This window comes from Antechinus flavipes, chromosome 5, assembly GCF_016432865.1.
Source record: "Antechinus flavipes isolate AdamAnt ecotype Samford, QLD, Australia chromosome 5, AdamAnt_v2, whole genome shotgun sequence".
Classification (NCBI taxonomy): domain Eukaryota; kingdom Metazoa; phylum Chordata; class Mammalia; order Dasyuromorphia; family Dasyuridae; genus Antechinus; species Antechinus flavipes.
In genome coordinates, this window is record NC_067402.1 from 111,308,050 (window position 1) to 111,330,653 (window position 22,604).

General features: G+C 39.5%; 1 protein-coding gene across 1 annotated transcript in view; it reads left to right on the plus strand.

Annotated features, from left to right (window-relative positions):
* The window catches only part of PLXNA4 (plexin A4), a 650,156-nt gene that overhangs the window by 119,996 nt on the left and 507,556 nt on the right, over positions 1–22,604 (plus strand). The window contains exon 3 of the mRNA XM_051961546.1: positions 1,515–1,697. Within this exon, the coding sequence (XP_051817506.1) occupies positions 1,515–1,697 (183 nt within the window). The remainder of the gene's footprint in view (positions 1–1,514; positions 1,698–22,604) is intronic.

The following is a 22,604-nucleotide window of genomic DNA, read 5'->3' on the forward strand; positions in this document are numbered from 1 at the left end:
CATGACATCTTCAATCACTCTTCCTGCCACCCATTTTCTTGTTCATCTTCCTCTCTTTCCACTTCCTTATTTTGAAAAGAAAGCTCCATGGTGTCTCTTGGAATATTCCCTAGTCTCCAACATTTCATTTTGGGGGAAGTGGTTGGGAGAGTTAAATATGTTTCTTTGGAGTCTTGAAACAATTTTCCAAGTTTTGCTAAGAGGCTCTCTCTCCATTAGATTGACAAATGGGAGGTCACAGAAAAGAGTTTGGTAGGAAATTCTTCCCCTGCTCTCATTCCTACTCAACATACTGAATCTTCTGGGAGCCTGGTCATTCAGCTGTGTGTGTGTGTGTGTGTGTGTGTGTGTGTGTGTGTATGTGTGAAGGAGGAACCTTGCTTGGGAATTTGGAAAGCGTCAAGTTGTCTAATGTCACGCTGCTCTGTTGGCAGGATCCCTCCCGCTGTTCTCCAGATGCCTTTTCGTTTGGCTCAACTGAAGTCTTTTGAAAAATGACAACTTGTATTTTATCTCACACCTCTCCCTGAGGGAACTCAAAGACTTTTGCCCACACAATCTCAGTAATCTTGGGAGCCCCATTGGAAGGCTTAGATACTTCTCTTTGTTTTTATAAAGTAGAAGTCAGATGTATAGAAGGACTAACTAACTTTCCTGAAATTACATAGCACCTCGGTGACAGAGGTAGCAATAAAAATTTTAGACTCCCAAAGATTAATACTTCCTAGATTAATAGCAATTGGATATTTTCTTTTATCCCTAAACTAAGACTGAATGAAGGGGCAGCTAGTTGGCACAATGACCAGGCCTCTGGTCAGGTAGACACGAGTTCAAATCTGGCCTCAGACACTTATTTGCTGTGTGACCCTGGAGTAGCCACTTCACCCTGTTTTCCTCAGTTTCCTCATCTGTAAAATGAGCTGAAGAAGGAAATGGCAAATCACTAAGAAAACCCTAAATCAAATTGTGAAAAGAATGGGACACAACTCAAACAACTGAACAACAATGACAACAAAAACCGAATGAAAACAGAAGGCTGGGGCAATAAGTCCTCCCTACTGCCTGCCATATCCATCCAATTTGGACATGTAACTCATATAATTTTCCACTTTATGCTCTCTGCTTCCTGCTCTCAGGTCCTGATCCTTGTTCTCCACTTTTGAAATGTACTTAACTGTGTGTCACCTATGTATGATAGAGGGCTCATCTTTTTATGTTGCCCTCCTGCCTTGGATGAGAAGGATATGCACTCCATTAAAGTACTTACTTTAACATTAGAGAAAGATCTATGATTTCAAATATGTATGAATTTCCATCACCTGTGAAGATGGAAATCTCTCCATGACTTACAGTTGCTTTGGATGAGGAGGAGGAAGAAGATGAGGATGGTGATAATTGACAGCTACTCTAGGCCATTGAAATGTGTTTATTGAGGTTGGGAAAAGGAAGGGAGGAATACTGTGCTCTTTCTATTGCTCTGTTTTCCCCTAATTTTTCTCTTTTGCCATCCTCAGCTCCTAACCATTGATGACAACTTCTGTGGCCTGGATATGAATGCTCCCCTTGGTGTTTCAGAGATGGTCCGTGGTATGCCCATTTTCACAGAGGACAGGGACCGAATGACCTCCGTCATTGCCTATGTTTACAAGGAGCACTCATTGGCTTTCGTGGGCACCAAGAGTGGCAAGCTGAAAAAGGTAGGAACGTTTTGCCAAAGGACATTTCTGTGGTTTTGGACCAGATCATTCCTAGTCCTGCAACTGAACTGCAGTGAGACCTTCGGAAAGATCATTGGCCAGTCTGTGCATGTTTCCTATTTCCTAGAGAAAGACATCTGTCTTAAAGTTATCTTGTGTTTTGTTTTTTGTGTTTTTTGTGTTTTATAGATACCTTGGGACAAGAAATTGATCCCAAAGTGTCTGGGATAGGTAGGAGAGTGTATTCATAGGTATGGAGAGGTAGGGGAGCAAAACTTGACAATGTAACATATTGCTAAAGAAGAAGAATGATTGAAAGGAGTGTTGTCAGTCTCAGAGAGAAGTGTTGCTTGGAACCAGGTGGTTAGAAAGTTGGATGAAGGAAAAAAAACCCACTAGAAAACATGGAAGAGATAGAAGAGTACTCTGATATCATTGCTAACACAGCTAAGCCCTGAATACTTTATTTTGCTGTCTTTATTTCTGTTTCCTCTTTTATATGAATAGAAAAAGTTGGCCACCAGGTGTTGAATTTTTTTTTGGCCCTAGTACTTCAGAAAGAACATCTGCTAAAATGTGATAAGTTGGGACAGGTGGTTTTGATTTGCATCAGTGGGTGGAATAGCCCATTGATGAAGATTCTGTAAAGGTATAGAATTAATTTACATATACCTAATTTTTGAATCTTAAAATGTTCCATTGATCTTTCATAACTCATGTAAGACATTTGGGATAAGGGGAGAAATAGATGTTTTTTACCCCACAAGATTCAAGGAAAAGCTGATAGTAATTTTGGTTTGGGGAAAACCTCTGGAAATTGGAATTGGGGCAACCCCAATGAAACGCAAGCCTGGGAAGGAATAGTTTCAGGAACCTAGGACTACTAAATTATAAAGTATGATTTTTTTTAAACTATCTTGAACCTGGTTGGTCTGAATTATGGAAATGAATTAATGATATAATAATGATCAGGTAAAATTGTCTAGAGGTAAAACTGACTCCTCCTGCTTGAGGACTGATGTGAGCAAGCAATCCTAACTTTATCAGTCTTTGAGTTAGAAATAAACATCTCCCAGAAGGCACACAACCACCATTACTGTCTTACCTTGTCCTTTCTTGGGCTCAGAACATACTCCCTAGAGTCAGCTACAGGCAATGAGGCATCGGAAGCTAACGGAATGGGGCGGCTCTGTGAGTGCAGTGGTTTCATGGGGTGCCTGTGATTAGTGACATGAGTTAGCAGATGCATTTGAAAATACCAAAACATCCATTAGGGCAAGGTGAAGAAAGAATACAAAACACTGGAGTTGCTAATGGAGAGTCAGGGTTCTCTATGGACTATAACTGTGAATGAGGGCAGGGATACATAGACTTGATATGGGATGGTGGCAGCGAGTGCCATCAAAACTGGAATGTTTTATAAGGGATTTGTGATTTTCCTAGGGATAGACTATATTCAACTTTTTATTGTAATACCATTGAGGCTTGCTGGATGTGGGTGATGTTATAGTAGTGAAGACCTCTGGTGAGACAGCACTAAATGTTTCCAAATCAACCAACACAGTTCTGTGGTGGGTTGTTAGCAGCCCTGAGACTGAATGAGCCGCACCACATTATACATGTGGTATGACATGTAGACTTTGAAGCCTTTTTGTGACTGTATATAATGTGCATCCCTTTTGTTGGCTTAAAATTGAACCATGGTCTTTGCCAAGGAAAATTCTGACTGCATGTGGAGCTCAAGAAATGCTTATTTTGCATAGGCTGCAATTGTGATTCTTTGAAAAACCTGTCATTTTGTTGGTGTGTTCCCCATACTCCAGCAGAAATTACACGGCCTCCGTGTTTCATGAGTGGCAGTAACTCAAAGAAACCCATGACCTGGTAATGAGCCTCTCCCCACACAGAAAGGTTGTTTTTTAGATAACAGACGCACAGTCTATCTGCTCCCAGGTCTGTCCTTAAAACCTTCCCAGTTTGGTGGGGCCTGCCAGGGTTTTGCTGGCACGGGCTTTGGAAGCCTAGAGTCACCTCCCTGCCTCAGCAAGACAATTCAGGCGAGAGTGAAGCAATGCTCTCTGACATGAAGCAGATGCTCTGTGTTCCTTCCTTTTTCTCTGTTGTACACCTGGGCTGTGACCACAGATCTCCAGAGGAGAAACACTCTCTACAAATTCTCAGGGATAGTATATGATATATCATGTAGCATGACAGGACAGTCCATTCTGGAGTAGCCAGGTCAAGGTTGTTTTATTTTAAACCTTCAGTTCTTTGGAATATAGCTTATAGAAAATTGAAGAGAGGACCAGAGTCGGTTTCTCTTTTTCATGGTGGGTTCCTGGAAATAAAAATGTAGGCGGATACAAATGTAAGTCTGTCGTTTCCTGTTTACTCTAGGAAAAGGCCTCATTTACCCAAGGAGTAAATATGGAGTCTTTCTTATAGATCCTTTTTTCCCAGACAATTGAAATATATGTATAGATCCTTAACTCTCAAAAACAAATTTTTTTGATGAAAGTCTTTCCACATAGCATGGCACAGTTCTATGTCTTTTCTACATAGAATGCCAAATATAATTTATCTATTTGGTTTGATTGTAGATTGTTACAAACATGAATTATTAGGCTGTGTTGAAAAGCAGTGGTTCCATCAGAAGCTATGGAAGTGTTTGTCCCTACATTAAATGGCTCCAGATTATTATATTCTGATTTCTTGGGTTTGATTACTCTAATTTCCTTTCTCCTCCACTGTTAGGGATCTTCTTCCAATGGACCATATACCTACTTTTAGCTACACTTTTTTCTCTCGAGCTTTTAAAAATTGCTTTCAATCTGCTTCCTCTGTTACATCTTGGCTGTGTAACAGTGGGCAATCCCTCACCCCAGGCTACTCTCAAGTTACAGGCAAGTTGATGACCTCCATTAATAAAGGAGTTTCCACACCCTGGATTTCCCTATAACAACAAAATCTCAGGTCTAGTCCTTAACCTTGCTCTGGAAACCAGACTATCAAGCTTGTTAGAATTGTGTGTAAAGCAAAAGTGAATGGAATTTAAATGAGCATCTCTGGACTTGCCACTGAGTAAAAAGCATTGAGTTTTATTAAATGAACTTGTAAAACAGTATTTCAACTCCTAATTATATATATATTTTACTTAACTGTCTTGTTCTTGAATACATTTCAGATAGTTGGATAAGTGAACTATACTATATTTGCTTTTTAAAACATATTATATAATATACAATTAGACATATTTCAGGTCTAGTTGATCTATAAGCAATCTGAACAGTGAGAATGACAGTCTACAAAGTGCTTTAACTCAAGGATATCATGAGGCAAGTGCCCAAATCTTTACAGAGAACAAACTAATTCAGGTAGACCGAAAGACCTTTGCCACTCTGGACTTGCTGGCAAGATCTAATTGAACTATTTTCTGATGGGATCATGTAAGCAAATCATTAGGAGAGCCGTGACCAAAAGTTACAGGATTTTGACGAGATGAAGGCCTTCTGGAAAAAGCTAGGGGAAGGGCTGTGGCTCATAAAACTTATCTTAGGATCAGTAAATTTTGCCATGAATGATGATATTCACACAGAGTTGTTAGCTGGGGTCTCGGCATTTCTAATACGAGATCTTATGTAGGTAAGTGTAACTGTTTCAGTAGTGTGTAAAACTCAATTCTAAGTCTCTTTTCAAGGTGTGGTTGAGGAAGGGAAGAAAAGATAATATTTTAAAGGTATTTTTAATTGTAAAATTTATTTTGACAATGATTACATACAATAAAACAAAAATCCCAGACCCTCATGCTAAGTACAAAACAAATCTCCACGTCACCTATATGCAAATATGCATTTGGTTATATAAATATATAATAAATATTTAATTTAATGAATATAAAATAAATAAATAAATATAAATATAATAAAATAAAAAATATATGTAAAATTCAAAATTTTAAGTCTGTTGCTTCTCTGTCAGGCAGTGTAGTGTGTGATTCATGTTCAGTCTTTTGTATCTCATAGTTTGTCATTGTATTTATCAGAGGTCTACAGTCTTTCAATGTTGCAACATTTAATTTCCAGGATGATAGGAATGAAGTAATACATATCTGAAGGGACAGAACTGAACCCTTGATCACATGAAAGGAAATGAGCCATAGTACCCCAGAGAAGGAAGCAAAGCCTACTGAGCCACACAATTTTAGAATGGTGGCACTTTTTAATAATTTTGTTAAATCTCAGCTACAGTGCAAGTGCCCAGTCAGCAGAGAAACCCCTGAGGGACCGTCTGAGTTGGGAACGGAAAACTGGGCTTTGGGGTTTGTTGTTTGAAATAATAAAAAACGAAAGTAGCAAGTTTATTTATTTATTTTTCCCCTTAACAATAGAATGTCCCTCCGCCTCCCCCGCCAGCCTCCATTCCCACCCCTACTCCCTTTCCTTGTAATAACTCAGGCCTGCTTTTCCCAGAGGTTATCGGGACCAAAATCACCTTTGGGCAAAAGACCAGGCGTGAAAAGCTTTCATGCTGAAGAGGGTTTTGCAGGAAGTTTTGTGAGCTGCTGAAAACCAGGGGGTTAGAATAATGGAAATCACACTGCAGCCATAATTACAGAGTTGGCTTTCCTGAACCCTGTAATAACCCCTGTGCTTATCCAGTGCCTTTCAGAGCTCTCTGCAGTATGACAGGGGACTCGGAGTGGCGGGTGTGGGCGTAAGTGGGCATGTGTGTGGGTCTGAGGGGAAGGAGGGTTCTGGAGATCTTTTCAGGGGTCCAGAAGCTATGCCGGATCCAGGTTCACTCTGAGGACAGTCCTCAAATTGCTGACTGTTGATTATGTTTGAAAGGTGTACATCCTAATCATTTCAGCCTTGTTTCTGATTACCATAATTTCTTGCAGACTGTGAGCACATTACATAGGGAGAGTGGGGGGAGAAAGTCGGGGAAATACCAGTTTAAACGTCCCCTCCCTGCCTTTTTTGGTCTTGTTTTATGTTGTACATGCTGTAGATGATATTGGCAGCCTATTTCAAAAGGTAAGTTTTATATGCTTGTGCATACTAGAGATATGCTATATCAATGCGACAGATGTCAGCTTTTGTGGGGTCCTTAGCCAGAAGGCACGACCTATTAAGATTTCACCCTCTGGTTTAAAAGAAAAAATCTTCAGGAAAAGTGCTATTTTGATTGGCTGCAGGTGTGTCTGCAGAGCTTATCTGAAAGCCCTTGGCATATTGGATGGGGAGTCACTAGTTCTTTCCTGTCTCAGAAGAGACTCTCTTTCCCCTATACCCTTTAAATCTTTCTTCTCAAACAATCTGTCTGTGCATCTTTCTGTTTATTTACCCCTTGTCTCCGCTCTATGCTTATCTCTAATAATTCACATATTCTTATTTTTATTTATGTGAGGTTTTCTTTCCCTTTACATCAGTGCTCCTTAATCTGGGGTCCACGAACTTACCTTTTAAATACCCGAATAACTAGATTTCCTTTGTTATCCCGTGAATTTTATTTTGTTCATTTAAAAATATGATTCTGATAAGGGGTCCTAAGTCTCATTAGCCTCAAGCTAATAATCCTAGATCTATATTAATTACAGCCCTTTCATGCTTTAAAGGAGACACAATGGGTGGCTATGATCTCTTCAGAATATAATGTTGTCCCATGGCCAGGGCTGGTCATACACCTCTCTGAGAATAACCATACAGCTGATCTGGATCAGTGCTAGATCCAGTTCAGAAGGATTTGTGGGGCTTAGATCCCACTTGCCATAGTATTGGAGAACCCAGAGTTGTTATTACATTCTAGCACCAGAAGGGAGGCAATTGATATGCTGTGTGATCATAAAATAAATGCCATTAAAAGAGATTTGTATTTTTCCTATTTGATTTGATAAATTGCATCTCAAGGAAAGTAGGAACTCTTGGTTTGGGATACCAGTGAGCAGACACTGGCCCTTGTATCCTCTAGTACAATTCAGGGCTGCTTCTCCCAGCTCTTAGTCATTTTTCCAAATACTAGACTGATGATATAATGCAGTGGTCCTCAAACTTTTGTTCTCAATATCTTTATCCTATTAAAAATGATTGAGGATCTGTCCAAAGAGTTTTTGTTTATGTGGGTTATAGTTATAGATATTGGTCACATTAAAAATAAAAACCAATTATGAATTTGTAAATTCTCTGAAAGGATTTCAGAGATTCCTCATGATGCTCTGGACCAGACTTTGAGAACCACTGATATAATGTGTCACATGTTATTTATGATATATAATATAGGTATAGAGCATCTTTATGATTGGAGGGAAACATTAGCATGAAATAAAAAACATTTGATAATACAAAAATATATTTGGATTCAGGAGAAATTATTGGAATACAGGATTTGGAGTAAGGAAGACCTGAGTTTGAATCCTGCCTAAGAAATCGATCCTAAACAAATCATTTAATTGGTGCTTGCCTCAGTTTCCTCCTCCATAAAATAGGGACATTGTGGCATATACCTCCCCAGTCTGTGAGAATAAAATGTGATAATATGTGCAAAGTGCTTTGCAAACATAAAAGTTTTCTATGTCTTAGAGATTATTTCTATTACATAATATACTTTTAGCAGATTTGACCTTCATATTTTTTTCTTATTAAAAATCAGTTTGTATGCATTTCTTGAGCTCACACTATTTAGCACCACAAGAATCTTGGGAAACAGAGGGGAGGTAACCAGAAAATTAAAGTTTATTTCCAAAATATATTGTTTATAAGTGTTTTCATATGATTATAACTCATATGTGACCACTTCCAGTCAAAGAACACCCCACACATTCCTGGTTATCTCAAGATATACTTTGGAATTATTGCTAAAATCTCTAGTTTTATTGTATATTAATTAAAAATAAAAATGTGTCATTGAGGGCAATTAGATTGCACATTGGATAAAGTGCCAGACTTGGCCAGACTTGAGTTTAAATCTGACCTCAGACACTTCCTAGCTGGGCAAGTCACTTAAATCCTGTTTGCCTCAGTTTCCTTATCTGTAAAATGAGCTGGAGAAGGACATGGCAAAACCACTCCAGTAACTTTGCCAAGAAAACCCCAGAGGGGGTAACAAAGAGTCAAACACAGCTGAAATGACGGAACAACATTGTCATTAAAGGTTTCTTTTTTGTTTGTTTTGCTATTAGGGAAGGAAGCAGGTGAATGCCATAAAGTCAAACTGTTGGCAGGGTGTCCAAACTCCAAAGAGCAAGAATTGTTGAATTGGAGCATGGGGCCCATGTTTGATCCCCATGTGAAGCAGTGAGCCCTGCTCTATCTCATATTCACAGATTATCCTTCACCTTGGCATTCATTACATAGCCTTAGCCCTGATGGCAGTTGAGACATTGGGTGCAAAACCTCCTCACTACTGGAGGAAAAAAGCAACTAGAAGTCAGTCTTGCATTGCATTGGAAGGATCAGGTCTGGCTTGAGGTTAAACTTGTGAAATGCAAACAGGTATTGGGCAGAGTGTTCAGGAAGGACTGATTCTTGTGTGCCTACAGAGCAATTTTTCCTTCCTCATCATGACTTTCCCCATTGGCATAAGAAATTTAATGGGAATTTTTGCAGAAGCTATAGATGACACCTGAAAGCCAGTGAATGACACAGAAAAAGTTTAGAAACTCAAAAATGCATAAAATAGATGTATAGTATTGTATACAATCAACCCATATTTCATGAAAATAAGGTATTATAAACATGCCATAAAAAGAAAAAGGGGAAATTCAGACTTCTTCTCTAGTATAAAGAGAAACCCAAAGAATTTTACAGAGATTTTCCAGATCATGGGGTGCCGTGCCCCTAACCCTGGCCATGTGAAGGGATAACTGTAATAATAATAACGTAATAATCCATTTACCTATATTCTCTCTAGAGAGAATCTGTTACTAAATCCCCCAACCTGGAAGATTTTAGCGAGTCTCTGGCAGACACTTCTATCATATAATCTATTTATTGACAAAGTTCTTCCTCATTCTTGATCTCAGTGCCTTCTGCTGAAAATTCATTTTGTTTACCCATTTTGTTCTTAGATGAAATAGAGAACAGCTGGTCACTATTCTTTTTTATAGGCATTTATATTCTTGAAAGCCATTTTAAAGTTCCCACTTAATTTCCTTTATTGCAGTTAAATAATTGCTTTATTTTTAACTTTTCCTCTTCTATTCCATTTTTACCCAATTTTACTCCTTTTCATTACTTTAGCCTTGACCCTTTTGATTTATTGAACATCTTCCAAATTGCGCCCTATACTGAATGCAGTTTTCTATTAATAATTAGAGCAATAGAAATATGGAAAGTGTGTTTTCATGGTATCTGTTATTCTTCTTTCAATGTTATTAGAGATTATTACAATACATGAGGAAATTGATATGAAGAGATGAAGTGAACGGTCCATGGTCATATTGCTCATGTGCATTAGAGATCAAAAATGACTTAATATAGATAGCTGATCTTATAGCCAAGATAGTCTAGAGTTCAAGTGCTACTAGGACACATGCTAGCCTTGTCAAAGGCTAATTAACCTCTCTTAAGGTAAGATGCTGACTTGTAATGGTATCAAGAATTTCCTCTCCCTATTAACATTCTTATCTTTTTCAGTGGGGTTCAGGTAGAAACATTCCTGAATCCTGGAGCATTCCTGATTTTACTGTTATTATAATTATAGAAGCTCAGATGCTATTATAACTTTTCAAAACTCTTTCCTAATAATAACCCTGCAAAGTAGATGGGTCAGACATTGCATTTTGTTCAGAAGAGAATCTCAAAATGGCTAACTTATTTGTGATCACATGGCTGGTAAGTTTGAAATGTCACAGCCAGAACTCAAATTGAGGCTTTTAAACTTTGAATCCAAAATTTTTCTTGTTCTTTCTTTCTATTTCCCTCCACTTCCACTCTACCATGTTTTTCTTTAAAAAAGATGTTTTTTATCTTAATATTGTACTAAGACTTTTGGGACATCTGTGTTTCACTTATGTCTTAAAGATGAGGGTAAAGAATAAATATTTTTTAAATGTTGGAATCATGCTTAGAGATTTTGAAGAGAGAGAGAACCCCCTGAAACAGTATCAAGCAACCTAACTATTCCCCAAATGATCATCACCAACATACGTAAATCAAGTAAAATGGTTTTAAAGAAGCTTTGCCAATTTAAAATTTATTGATACATGAACCACTTTTTTTGAATCATATGTGTATACATAATTTTTTTGCATAGAAAGATCCAGATCATAAATTAAGATGCAAAGACATTAAAATTGAGGAAAGTGCTGTGGAAATACCCCAACTCATACGGCATACTCCGTCAGCTGATTCACAAATGTCAGACGTGCTGGAGGAATTTATCCAGTGACACATGCAATTGAAGTAAAATATTGTGCTTTACAAGAACATATCATTAAAATGAAAACTAGCAGCATATCAGGAGTCTGGCCATGTAACCAAGACAACAAAGAAGGATAAAGGGGGTAAAGGGAGAGACATGATAAGCGAGGGAAGGAAGGAGAAGGAAAGCAAGATGAGGATGGACCTGAGATGGAAAGGGTCTCCTGCCACATTTACTGTTGTGTGGGGTAGATTTGAATATGACATTGGAATTTTATTTTTTTTTAATCTATTGGCTATTGTCAATAATGTCTCTTGAAAAAGAGAATTTGGACTGCCTCAAATCACTGGTCTCCCCGGGCCCTCTGGGATTTATTGAGTCTTGGCAATTGAGCCTGCTTCTCTGTCAGTGGTTTCCCTGGATGGATTTCACTTTGAGGTTTCCTTCCTTCCCTGAGATCACTAGGGTTTGGTTTATTACATTAACATTTCCTATCCCAATATGAAAAGCCATTTAAAATGTTCCAGGTATCTTGTCAACTCCTCCACCCCCAACTTTCTGCTGTTCAAGGTCCTAGCATTTGTCAGGTTGTGTTCTTTAAATAGAGATAATGATGAGGGGAGGATGAGGATGAGGAGGATAATAGTAATAGCTAGCATATGTGATTTCACCTTTGAGAAACATGAGGGAGTATAGCCCATTCAAGATCATAGGGCCATAGATTTGGAGCTGGAAAAGACCTTAGAGGCTATTTAGTCCAACTCACTCATTTACAGATGAGGAAACAGAAATACAGAGACTCACTGAAGGTCACACATCTAATGTGTCAGAGGTAGATTTTTGGTCCTAGGTCTTTCCCATTCCAAGCTTTCTACCTTGAAAGCTTCTTCCCCCTTTCCTGAATTTCTTTGGTTTAACTTGACACTATCGTTTCATCCCAATAACTATTCTCTCTTCTAACTTCTACAAATTTGGCTGGAACTCCCAACTTCAGCTTTGCAGTTTTCCTTGGCATGGCTACTCCACTCTACCAGCTGTGGCGATTTGGAGCCTGGTCTAGACTCTGGCCACATCATTGAAAAGCAGAGAAATTCTGTTTTTGTTTCCCCTTTTGCTCTTCCCCCTTCTTTTCATGCAAAGAATGAATGAATGAATTAAAAAAAATTATTAAGTACTCTGCAAAATATACAAATAGGAAAATAAGGTAGATCATAGCTATCAAGGTATGAGGAAACACAAATAAGTAATTAGATGGTTGGGTGAACAGAGTGTTAGAACTGTAATGAGGAAGACCTGAGTTCAAATCCATTCTCAGTCATTTCTTTGTGTAACTATGGACAAATCACTTGTCCTCTGTTTGCATATTTTCTCATCCGTAAAGTGGATATAATAATAACATCTTCTTTCTGGGTTTGGTGTGAGATAAAATGAAATATTTGTAAAGTGTTTTGCAAACATTAAAGCACTATAAATGTTAGTTATTATTGTATTATTATTATTGAAATTTCAGTTGCATATCAGATAAAAGACTCAGTGATCCTGAGGTTGCAAGGACTAATCCAGAGAATAATAGATCTTTGATTTTATTCCATTGATAAAACCCAAATCTCTTCATGATACTCAGCTACTTTACTGTGCCAAGGACTTCATTAGCAAAAACCTTTTTTCCCCTGCATTTTTAATAGTTGTGAATATGAGTAGGGTGGGGAGGAGGTACTACAGCACTTACAAAACCAATTGCTAACCCATCTCTCCTCAAGCATTAGCAAGAAATGGCTACATCTGATATTCCAGTTATATGCTTTCAGTCCTGTAATAGGTATTATAGAAAGCTAGAAAGCATCTCCGAGGCCACCTAATTTAACCACCTCCTTTTACAGATGGGGAAACCGAGGCCTAAGGAAGATAAGTGACTTGCTAAAAGTAAGCATAAGATGCCCTGACTGCAGAATAAGTGTTCATTGAATTGGTACACAGTCAACTCTTTAAAAATTTGAAGATATGAAACCATTTTTTTTTGCTGTTAACACAACATGAAGCCTAGAAATGCAAAAGTGATTTGTGTATATATAAAACCACTTTGTATATAACCATAATATTTCTGCATGTATTGATATCCAGATATTCCATATATGAAGGACTCCTGGTATATAATCCTCTCTTACCCAATACTATATGATCTCTTGAGTGATTTGTAGTTCTGGACTCTTTCCTGGGTCATTGACAGGCAAGGTAATTTGTCCATGGCCCCACAAACAATATACATAAGAGGCAGGACTTGAACTTGGGTCTCTGAATTCCAAGGTTGGTTCTCCATCTGTTACATCATGTTGCTTCTCATCATGTAAATGGTTTAACCTAGAGGACATAGGGTACTTAGGTATATAAATGTATTCTGTTCTTATCTTTATTTCAAGGAAAAATAGTCAATTTGGTATTATCCAAAGAGCTATTAGAAATAGAACATTTATTTAGTCATTCTTCCTATGCTATTCTTTTTGTTTATAATCTCTCTCTCTCTCAACCAACACCAGCTTTCTAGGAAAGCTATGTTCTCATGGAAGTCTAGGAGGTAGGGTTGAGTGCTCACTAACTTTGACTGTAGGCTACATGTTCTTTTCTTGCCCCATGACTATGAAAAGAGGGAAAGAGAGAGTCAGAGGATAGCAACAAAGAAATCAAAGGCAATTTTAGGCATAAAAGCATTCAGTAGAGATGAATAATCTGAGATATTGGTATGGTTACTTCTTTCACTGATATAGATCCCAACCTCTTTGTCTTAGAAGACAGTCTTCTTGAGTTTCTGGAGCTGGACAAAATCATCACTTAGCTATGGAATGATCATCCCTCTGATGAAAAGATTCTCTGATTTTAGCCATTTTAGTCATAAACTAGACTTTTAAACCATCACTAGGCCTATGCTTAAAATTCTTTTTTATTATCTATTATTTATTATCTAAATGTCTGTCTTTTTCCCTCCCTCCCTCCTTCCTTCCTTCCTTCCTTCCTCCCTCCCTCCCTCCTTCCCTCCCTCCTTCCCTTCTTCATTCCTTCCTCCCTCCCTCCCTCCTTCCCTTCCTTCCTTCCTTCTTTCTCTTCCTTCTTTCTTTCCTTCCTTCCTTCCTTCCTTCCTTCCTTCCTTCCTTCCTTCCTTCCTTCCTTCCTTCCTTCCTTTCTTCCTTCCTTCCTTCCTTTCCTACTTCCCTTTCTTCTCTACTTCTCTTCCTTCCTTTCTTCCATCTCCCCTCCCTCCCTTTCTATACAGGTAAAAGAAACTTATAAAGTGAATTTTAAAAATATAGACAATTTAAAAAGTGTATTATTGGGGAACAGGGACTATATTAATGAATCTTGAAGATAAAAGGAAGCTTGGAGGTCATTTACAATATCCCTGAGAGCAGCTCTTTAATCTTCTATTTACTCTTCTATCTTTTGCTCTGGGGACAGTGATAAAATCCAAATTAATACTTACATTGCTTCTGGAAGAGACACGACAATGGCCTGTCCTGTAGGTCTGCTCACCGTTCTTGTGGCTTCCCTAGGAAAAAAAGCTTTCCCTAACCACCAATCTTCTAAATCTGTTATCAAGTCCTGTTGGAATATAAGCTCTTTGAGAACAGGGACTGTCTCACTTTTATCTTTAGATCCCTTGCATTTTTGTATCCCCATTATGCTGTGTCTTTCATAGGGACTGGTATATAGTAAGTGCTTAATAAATGCCTATTCATCATTCATTCATTTATCTACTTGAAACCTTCCACCGATGAGAAAATCACTAATGTGTAAGGCAGCCCATTCCACTCATGGTTTGCTAAGTTTATACAGAGCCTGCTGTGGACATTGATTTTTTTCTCTTGGAAAACGTAGAGTTGTAGCCCTTTTGGAGGCAAGGGGATTGATGAGATGATGCCTTAAGATCTCTTCTAGCTCTGGGTTACTATGATTCTTGCCAGCCCCTTGACAAGACAGCGAATGAGATGATGCTTACAAAGTGCTTGGTGTTCCTAGGGGACGCAAAGTGCAGTGGCCTGTGTTTATGAGGCAGGCTTGTTTTTTTTTTTTTTTGCCAGGCGTGATAAGCTGACATCTCTGATGGAAACCCTGAGGATGTGCCTGTTGCTGAATCTGGGGATGGCAGTGTTGCTCTAATTTAATTGGGCAGATGTGTTAGGGAACACATGAGACAGGAGTAAAAAGAAACGTCCCACCATAGTCCAAGTGGAAGTGACAGACTGTGTGAGAAGGCATCAGAAGGTCCCAGAGTGCTGGGAGGGGATCCCAAGAAGCCCCCTCTTCATTTCAGGAATTGGGCAGTGGGCTGGGATGCTTCCCTCTCGGGTGATTTGAGTTTTGTGTATTGAAATGATTGGAAATGGGGTTTGATTTCTGTCTCAGGGAAGCATGAGAATTGTTGCCTTAGTTCTCCTTACCCCAGCTTGGCTTGGGAGAGTTTTTCAGATGACCTGGGCTGGCCACAGAGCCTTCTCACGTACCCAAGTGCCGATCTTGGGCTGTGTCAGTAATTTTCTCACTCCATTACCCCCACCTGGTGCCCCAGATGGGAGGTTGCCCTCTGTCTTCTTCCCTCTGGTTTAATGTGCCCTGAGCATACCAAGATGCTCATTTCACCCCTGGATCCTTTACTCAGAGCCAACATTCTTCTAGTGCGACTTTTTCTGTTTACATAAATCCTATGTATTTCCCCCATGGGTTTCTCTTGTCTCCCTAAAGAGAATCTAAACTGCTTTTCGGGGGTCAGAGGTGGGAAGTGAGGAGGGAATGTGTTTTCCCATCTTTCACAGTCAAACCCCATAGTGAATGCTCATTGAGTGTTTGTTAAATACTTGTTGACTAAAGTTGCCTCTTCCCCTTCCCCTCCCATGGTCTTTACTAAGAGAGAAGGAAGTTAATAGATGGATTCTTTAAGTTAAGAAGTAACAGTCAGGGATTCTCTTCCCGGTTGTGATCTTTTTTTTTTAATAACTGGAAGATTACTTCCCCTTTCCTTGAACTGAGTTTCACTACCTTTATTTAAAATAAAAGGACTTGCCTTGGACAATAGAAAGTTCTTTTTAGAACTGTTGGCTGCAATATTGGGACACTGCAAAAATCAGAATGAGTTAAAATGTTCTTTGCTCCTGGGGCCGTTCCCTTGGCCACTGTCCCTCAGAGGCCCCCATTTCCCCCCTAATCTAGCAGCTCAGCCCAGGCTCCCTCCTTTCTGGAGGGCTTTGTCTAAATTTAAATACCTGGGAAGAGGTTCCCACCTGAGAAACAATGAGATTCCCACCCACACTGCAGCTCTCAAATCACCAAAATGCCTCTATGGGCAATTTCCCCTCTTTATGAGCAATTATGCTGAAGCATTGCATCCAGCTCTGAAGGTGATGGGGATGGGGGTGGCGGGTGGGAAAGGTATGATGACAGAGGGGAACAGAGAGGGTTATAATTGGGGGAAGGGAAGGAAGTCTAGCTCTCCTATTCAACCATTATCTACCTGTCGAAATTCCCAGTAATTTCTTTACCTCTATTTTTATCCGGAATTGCTTGCAGTCTATGTGACCTTGTCTGGTCACATAAAAACCAAGGTTTCATTTTCCTATTGTGGACAACTGAATTTTTTGTTCATTAGTTTTTTTTTGCTGTTCATTGTGATGGGAGTGGATAGAAAGCAGGTCTCAGGGTTGGGAACATCTGGCATTGACACATACTGACCGTTGGACTGACTGGACGCCCAATCAGCTTGTGCCAGAGTTCTGTCATTTGTGAAATGGTGGAGCAGGATTTGATCCTATTATCTATTTTCAATCTTCTCTCCAGCTTTTTACCCATACTTCCTGGACAGACTTGGTCATCATTTAGTATTTTTCCAGAAAGGCAGAATCCCTGAAAAATCATAAGCTAACTGGAAGAGATCTTAATAGTCTTTTAAACCCATCTTTCGCATGAGAAATAATAATAATAATAAAAAAAAACCAAGGCTGGAGTATTGATAAGGGAGAGATCACAGGTATAGAAAATGGTGGTGGTAAGAGAGAGGGTCTGTAAAGGAAAAAGATTCTCTTGAAATGATAGTTAGGCTTCAGAGAGCTAGAGCATCATATTGAAACTCTTTGGAGACAAGAACTGTCTCTCTTTTTAGGTATATCCTCAATGCTTGGAACAGTTCCAGGCAAATAGTAGACAATAAATGTTTGCCTATTGACTATAGATCAACGGAGAGTAGTCCCCTCAAAGTGGCCCTTATTTCTCCCTCCCCTGAGCTCTCATCACCATTTGTGTATTTTTTTTTACTTACATACCCTTATTCTGTTGTGTTTATTTTGTTTTGATACTTTTGTTTATTTTGTTTTGATACTTTTGTTTATTTTGATACTTGTCCTATCGTTACTATTGGATTGAAAAACCCTTGAAAAATTTTGCCAATTAACGTCAGAGAAAAGTGATGAGAGACACAAATGGTATAGTCTATCACATTTGCCAACATAGAACTCTGTGAATGTCCATTCTTTGCATATGGCAGGCACTTATTAAGTCTGTAGGACTTAGGGTAATAACAACGAGAGGAGGGATGTACTGGGGAGGTGAAGGGGCAAGGGGGTTGGTTTAATACTCAAGTTTCAACTTTCTTTCTGAAGGAGAATTATGAATATGGCCAGGGGAATCTGCCCTACAGATTGGTTTCCAAACACATGGTTGCAATTCCAACAAATTTTGCAGCCTGTCAAATTTTCACCAGCGTTTCCCAAATTTGTACCACTGTGAGGCTGCTGGAGAAAGCAGAAAATGTCCCTAACTCTCCCAATGAATTTGTACAGCTGAAACTCGGATCGCAATCGTCCTGCAATCCAACAGAGCCTTCTCAACCCTTGACCTGTATCCATGTGCACAAATACTCATCCCTGAATATGTACATATTTGCATCCATGCACATTTTTTGTAGAGGAGGGATGATTTAATATTTTATTTCCCCTCTATTTACACGTAAAAACAATTTTTAAACATTCTTTAACATTTTTTAAGTTCAAAATTCTCTTTCCCTCCCTGTCTTCCCCTTGCCATTGAGAAGGCAAGCAATTTGTTATAGGTTATGCATGTACAGTCATGCAAAACATATGTCTGTCTTCCCCTCACCATTGAGAAGGCAAGCAATTTGATAAAGGGTCTACATGTAGAGTCATGCAAAACATATGTCTGTTAGCCATGTTGCACACTTTCATGTGTACAGTTACATATTCATGCTTATCTATGCACTCAGAAACACAGTCTGCTTCTTTTGGCACTCGTACACACGTATATGCTCTTACCAATACATACAACCTACTTCCTTTGTAGCCCTTGTCATTCTCTGCATACATGTACACACAGACATGTGCACAATCTACAATGTATGCACATATATTTGTGTGTGTAAATGGGCACGTGTGCACATGTATGTTCACGCACACGTATGTGTCCCAATCCCTTTGCAGTGATGGCTTCCTCTTGCACTGTGTCTCCTGAGCTGCCCTTGCTCTTGTGGATAGCTCCAGCCTCTCCCTCCCTCCTCCTCCGGGAAATTAGCCCCACATCATCTAATCTGACTCTGACTCCACCACTTTGGCTTCGTGATGATGACAGAGTGGAGCTATTCAGCTGTCAAACGCTCAGCTTATTGCCCAGATGGACTGCACCTTGGAAACCTCAGAGAGGCTTCTTCTCCCCCTCCCTTTGCAGGAGTAATGAGTCTTCCAGTTGCTTTTTTAAGTGCCCCTCACATCTGCCTTTAATTTTAATGCCTCTTGCCTGCTGACCTTTCTTCCCGGCAGCCAGCCTAAGTGCGATTCCCATAATTAGCTTAGTGATAATTTAATCTTTTTCTTTGGATTTGATTGTTTTTGAGGGGCTCAGGGCCAGGGCCAGGGTAAAGGAGACCTTTGCTTTTTCCACAACCTTTGCCTTTGTTGACCTTTTCTTTGTTAAACATAGGGTTAGAGTAGGAGGGAAGCGATGGGGTGGGGAGGACAGTGACAGAGAGGTATCTTGCCCTAATAGATGGAAGTCCCAGCTGGTAGCTAAGATTTGAGTCCTGTTTCAGTCTGTCATTAACTTCCACGATGCCTTGAAGTTATTGCTTCTTCCCAGTAAATCACTTTCTTCCAACGAGTGAGTCAGTTTTTCTGGAGGTAGGTAGGTGAATGTGGGTCTTACACAGTACTCTAAGAGTCTTAAGTAGTGGGCGATCAAAAATGCACATTTTAATTTTTTCTTTCAGTACTTCTGGCAGGTTAGCTACCTCTTTAAAGCCAATATGGGAAAGATGGAAGAAAGGGAGTCCTTTTCTAATGGGCTTCTCCCCTCCCCCTCCTATCTTATTTATATGATTAGGTGCCTTTGAACTTGAACCCAGCTGTGTCTTTCTGTATCTATTTATATCTGACCTCATCTATTCCGGGGAGTTTTCACGTCCATTCTGTGTAGAAGTAAATTTGGTGAAGTGGCTGGAACCTTAGATGTGGAATCAAAGAGCCTAGCTTTGAAGACTGGTTTTGCTGTTTGCTAATCTGGTTTCCTTATCCACAAACTGCGAGAGACAATAACATCTACCCCTCAGAGTTATTATGAAAATCAAATGTAATAATATGTAAAGAACTTAACACAGTGCCTGGCACATAGTAGGCACTTAGTAAATGCTTATTCCTCCTTTTTCATTCCCTATGAGGTGAGTGCTATTTGTAGATACAAGAAGTTCAAAATTTATATCACCTTCCTTCCTAAATCACTTCCTCACCTTCCCCCTCATAAAATGGAAAATGGGCACTACGAGTGCTTCCTTCTTTACTAGACTCATGAAACATCAAAAGACACATAGGAAACCAGAGGATTCTGGAAGTTGAATTTTTTAGGGCACCCTTTGGACTATCTAGAAAAGAGAAACTTAAGATGATGTGAACTCCTGGGCTTTATCCATCTTATAATAGATCCATAAGCATAATTCTGACATTCAGAGGGTACAAAATATCCAGACATTTGAAGAGTAGAAGATAGAAACTGAATTAGAATTCTCCAGATGGAAACATCAAAAGCTCCAATAGAGGAACTCATCTCTGTGGAATTTAATTTTTTGTGATCAAGCTTTCCTTTTGAATGAACAGCAGGAAGTATAAAAAAGAAGTGTGGGGGGGGGAAGGAAGGGAGGTAATTCAATTAATCAATCAATGGATATTTACTACATGTAGGGTACTATAATTGGGATGAGTAACCTAGGCGAGTGTGGGAATAGTGGGCAAGCAGTGCATGGCGGGCGATGGAAAACATAGCATCCCTTTGCCTACTCCTGCAACCTAGAAAACAAGGTCTTTGATTTATGAGCTAACTTTTAATTAAAAGAACGGTGGGAAAAAAAAGAAAAATCTTGTCTTGCCTTTTACAGGATGAATGGCTCCCAATCTGAACTAATTTAGCTTCTCCCCCAAATGTCCCAATGGTGTGTGTGTGTGTGTGTGTGTGTGTGTGTGTGTGTGTGTAAGTTTGCATGACATTACGATTGCTATCCTAGTGAGAGCTTCTTTCCACTGCTGCTGGCTGCATCTCTGCCCTAGGGCTGCTCCTAAGCAGCTCTATCAACCTGCTTTCTTGGTGGCAGTTCCTCCCCTATACCTTGCAATTTATTTTTGCAGCTTCCTCTAAACACTATATTTAAAGGGACACTGTCAATTCCATTCCTGGTAGTCTGGAGCGGTTTTTCACGGCCTCTTTAAGTATGGCAATGTTTACACCACTAGCAACAAAATGACTTTTTTTTCCCCTCCGTGGTTCCCTAATCCTCTCCTTAGTAAGTCTCCCTTCCCTGTCACCCATCACCTTCCATTGACACTTCTCTTCACATATCAGGTGCCCTGTGGAATTCATCAGTCACACGATCCTTGCTCTCTGGGAGCTGATCTTCTATGATATGACTGGAGCTGACATGGGCATGAACAATATAGCATGTTCAGATTTAACCTTGCCATCCTTAAGCCATAATATTCGTGCACCTGTGCTGACAAACAGTTCTGGCAGGGAGAAAGCTATATGGCTCTTGTTTTCCATAAGCCCTATCAAATGTGGCTGGGACAGCTTATCATTCTCATACACACTTTTGTTGTGTGGAATCAAAGGTGTTTAGAACAGAAAAGGATCTTAGGGAGTTGAATGAGGAAGTCTCCATTGTGCTACTTATTCTTTATACAATCTTAGGTAGGACATTTAATCTCTGTTAACCTCAGTTTCCTCATCTGTAAAATGGTTGGGTTGGTCTGCTAAGAAGGCATTCTAAAATAATCAAATACAACTGGGAAACAAGGAAACTGCCAAGCCTTTCGGTGAACTCCTGTAATCTCTTGCTGGTGAGTTCTCAGCTCATTAATGTCTGCACTAATGTCAGAGCTACCAAGTTGCTTAAGGAGGGGAGAGCCAGGCCAGATAGGAAATGGAACTGGTCACAATTCTCATCCAAATTACAGTGGACTTAGACCTGTAACCACTGGATTTCCATCCTGGGCAAGACTTGGGGTAGGATGACTCGATCAATTTATATTTGTGATGTCACATAATTGCTTTCTTGAGTTATTATTATTTTTATGCCATCTTCTCTTATAGGATCTCAGTAACTTGTTCTTATCATTGAGGAGCCAGAGTCCTATGATGGGAGTCTGTGTGTGGGAAGCTGGTACCCCGAGTCCCAGAGGAGAGAAAAATCAGCTTCTTACTTATTGGCAACAAAGTGTAGGGTCAAGGAAAGCCTGCGTATCCAAGAACCAAAAGCAAAAAAAGAGTGGAGAGCTTGTTCATGAAGCAGACTCACCCCCACCCCCAGCTCCAGGGAAATAGGCCAACAGAGTTCCAACAACTCAAATGAAATGCAAAACCAATAGAGAAGCAATTTGATCTGTTTGCCAGTTTGATGTGTCCATCTGGGCTCAAAGAATAGCAAACTCTCATTCCTTCTTTGCCATTGATTCAAGAGTTAGGGATAATGACCTTCTTTTATTGTGCATCAAATTTCACTTTTTATAATATTAAGAATGGGGACTTCGTTCCTTCTGTTTACCACGTATCCTATCACGCATTGCTCTCCGATAGACAAGTGTTCATTGATCATAAATTCAGAGCTGGAAAGAACCATATGACATAGAATGTGAAAATATGGACTTTTAGAATTAGAAGGAACTTTGGGATTTTAGATTTAGCACTTGGAAGAGCCTCAGAAGCAATCTAGAAGATTTGCAGATGAAGAAACTGAGGTCCGGAGAAGTAATTTGCCCAATGTCCCCTAGGCAATAACAGTGCTGATATTTGAATTTAGGTCCTCAGATTCCAAATTCAAATGCCCTTTCTACTGTGCCACCTGTCTACACTAGCAGTGGGGCATTTAAGATACTCTAGGATAGTTACCTTTTTTCTCATCCAATGTAGCGCTCTTAGGGGCCCACTGGCCACTATTTGTTGGGTATGCATTAATGATGATGTCTTTTGTTTGTATTGGACTGAAGGTTTATTGAAAGCTCATAGGGCAGGAGATAGAGC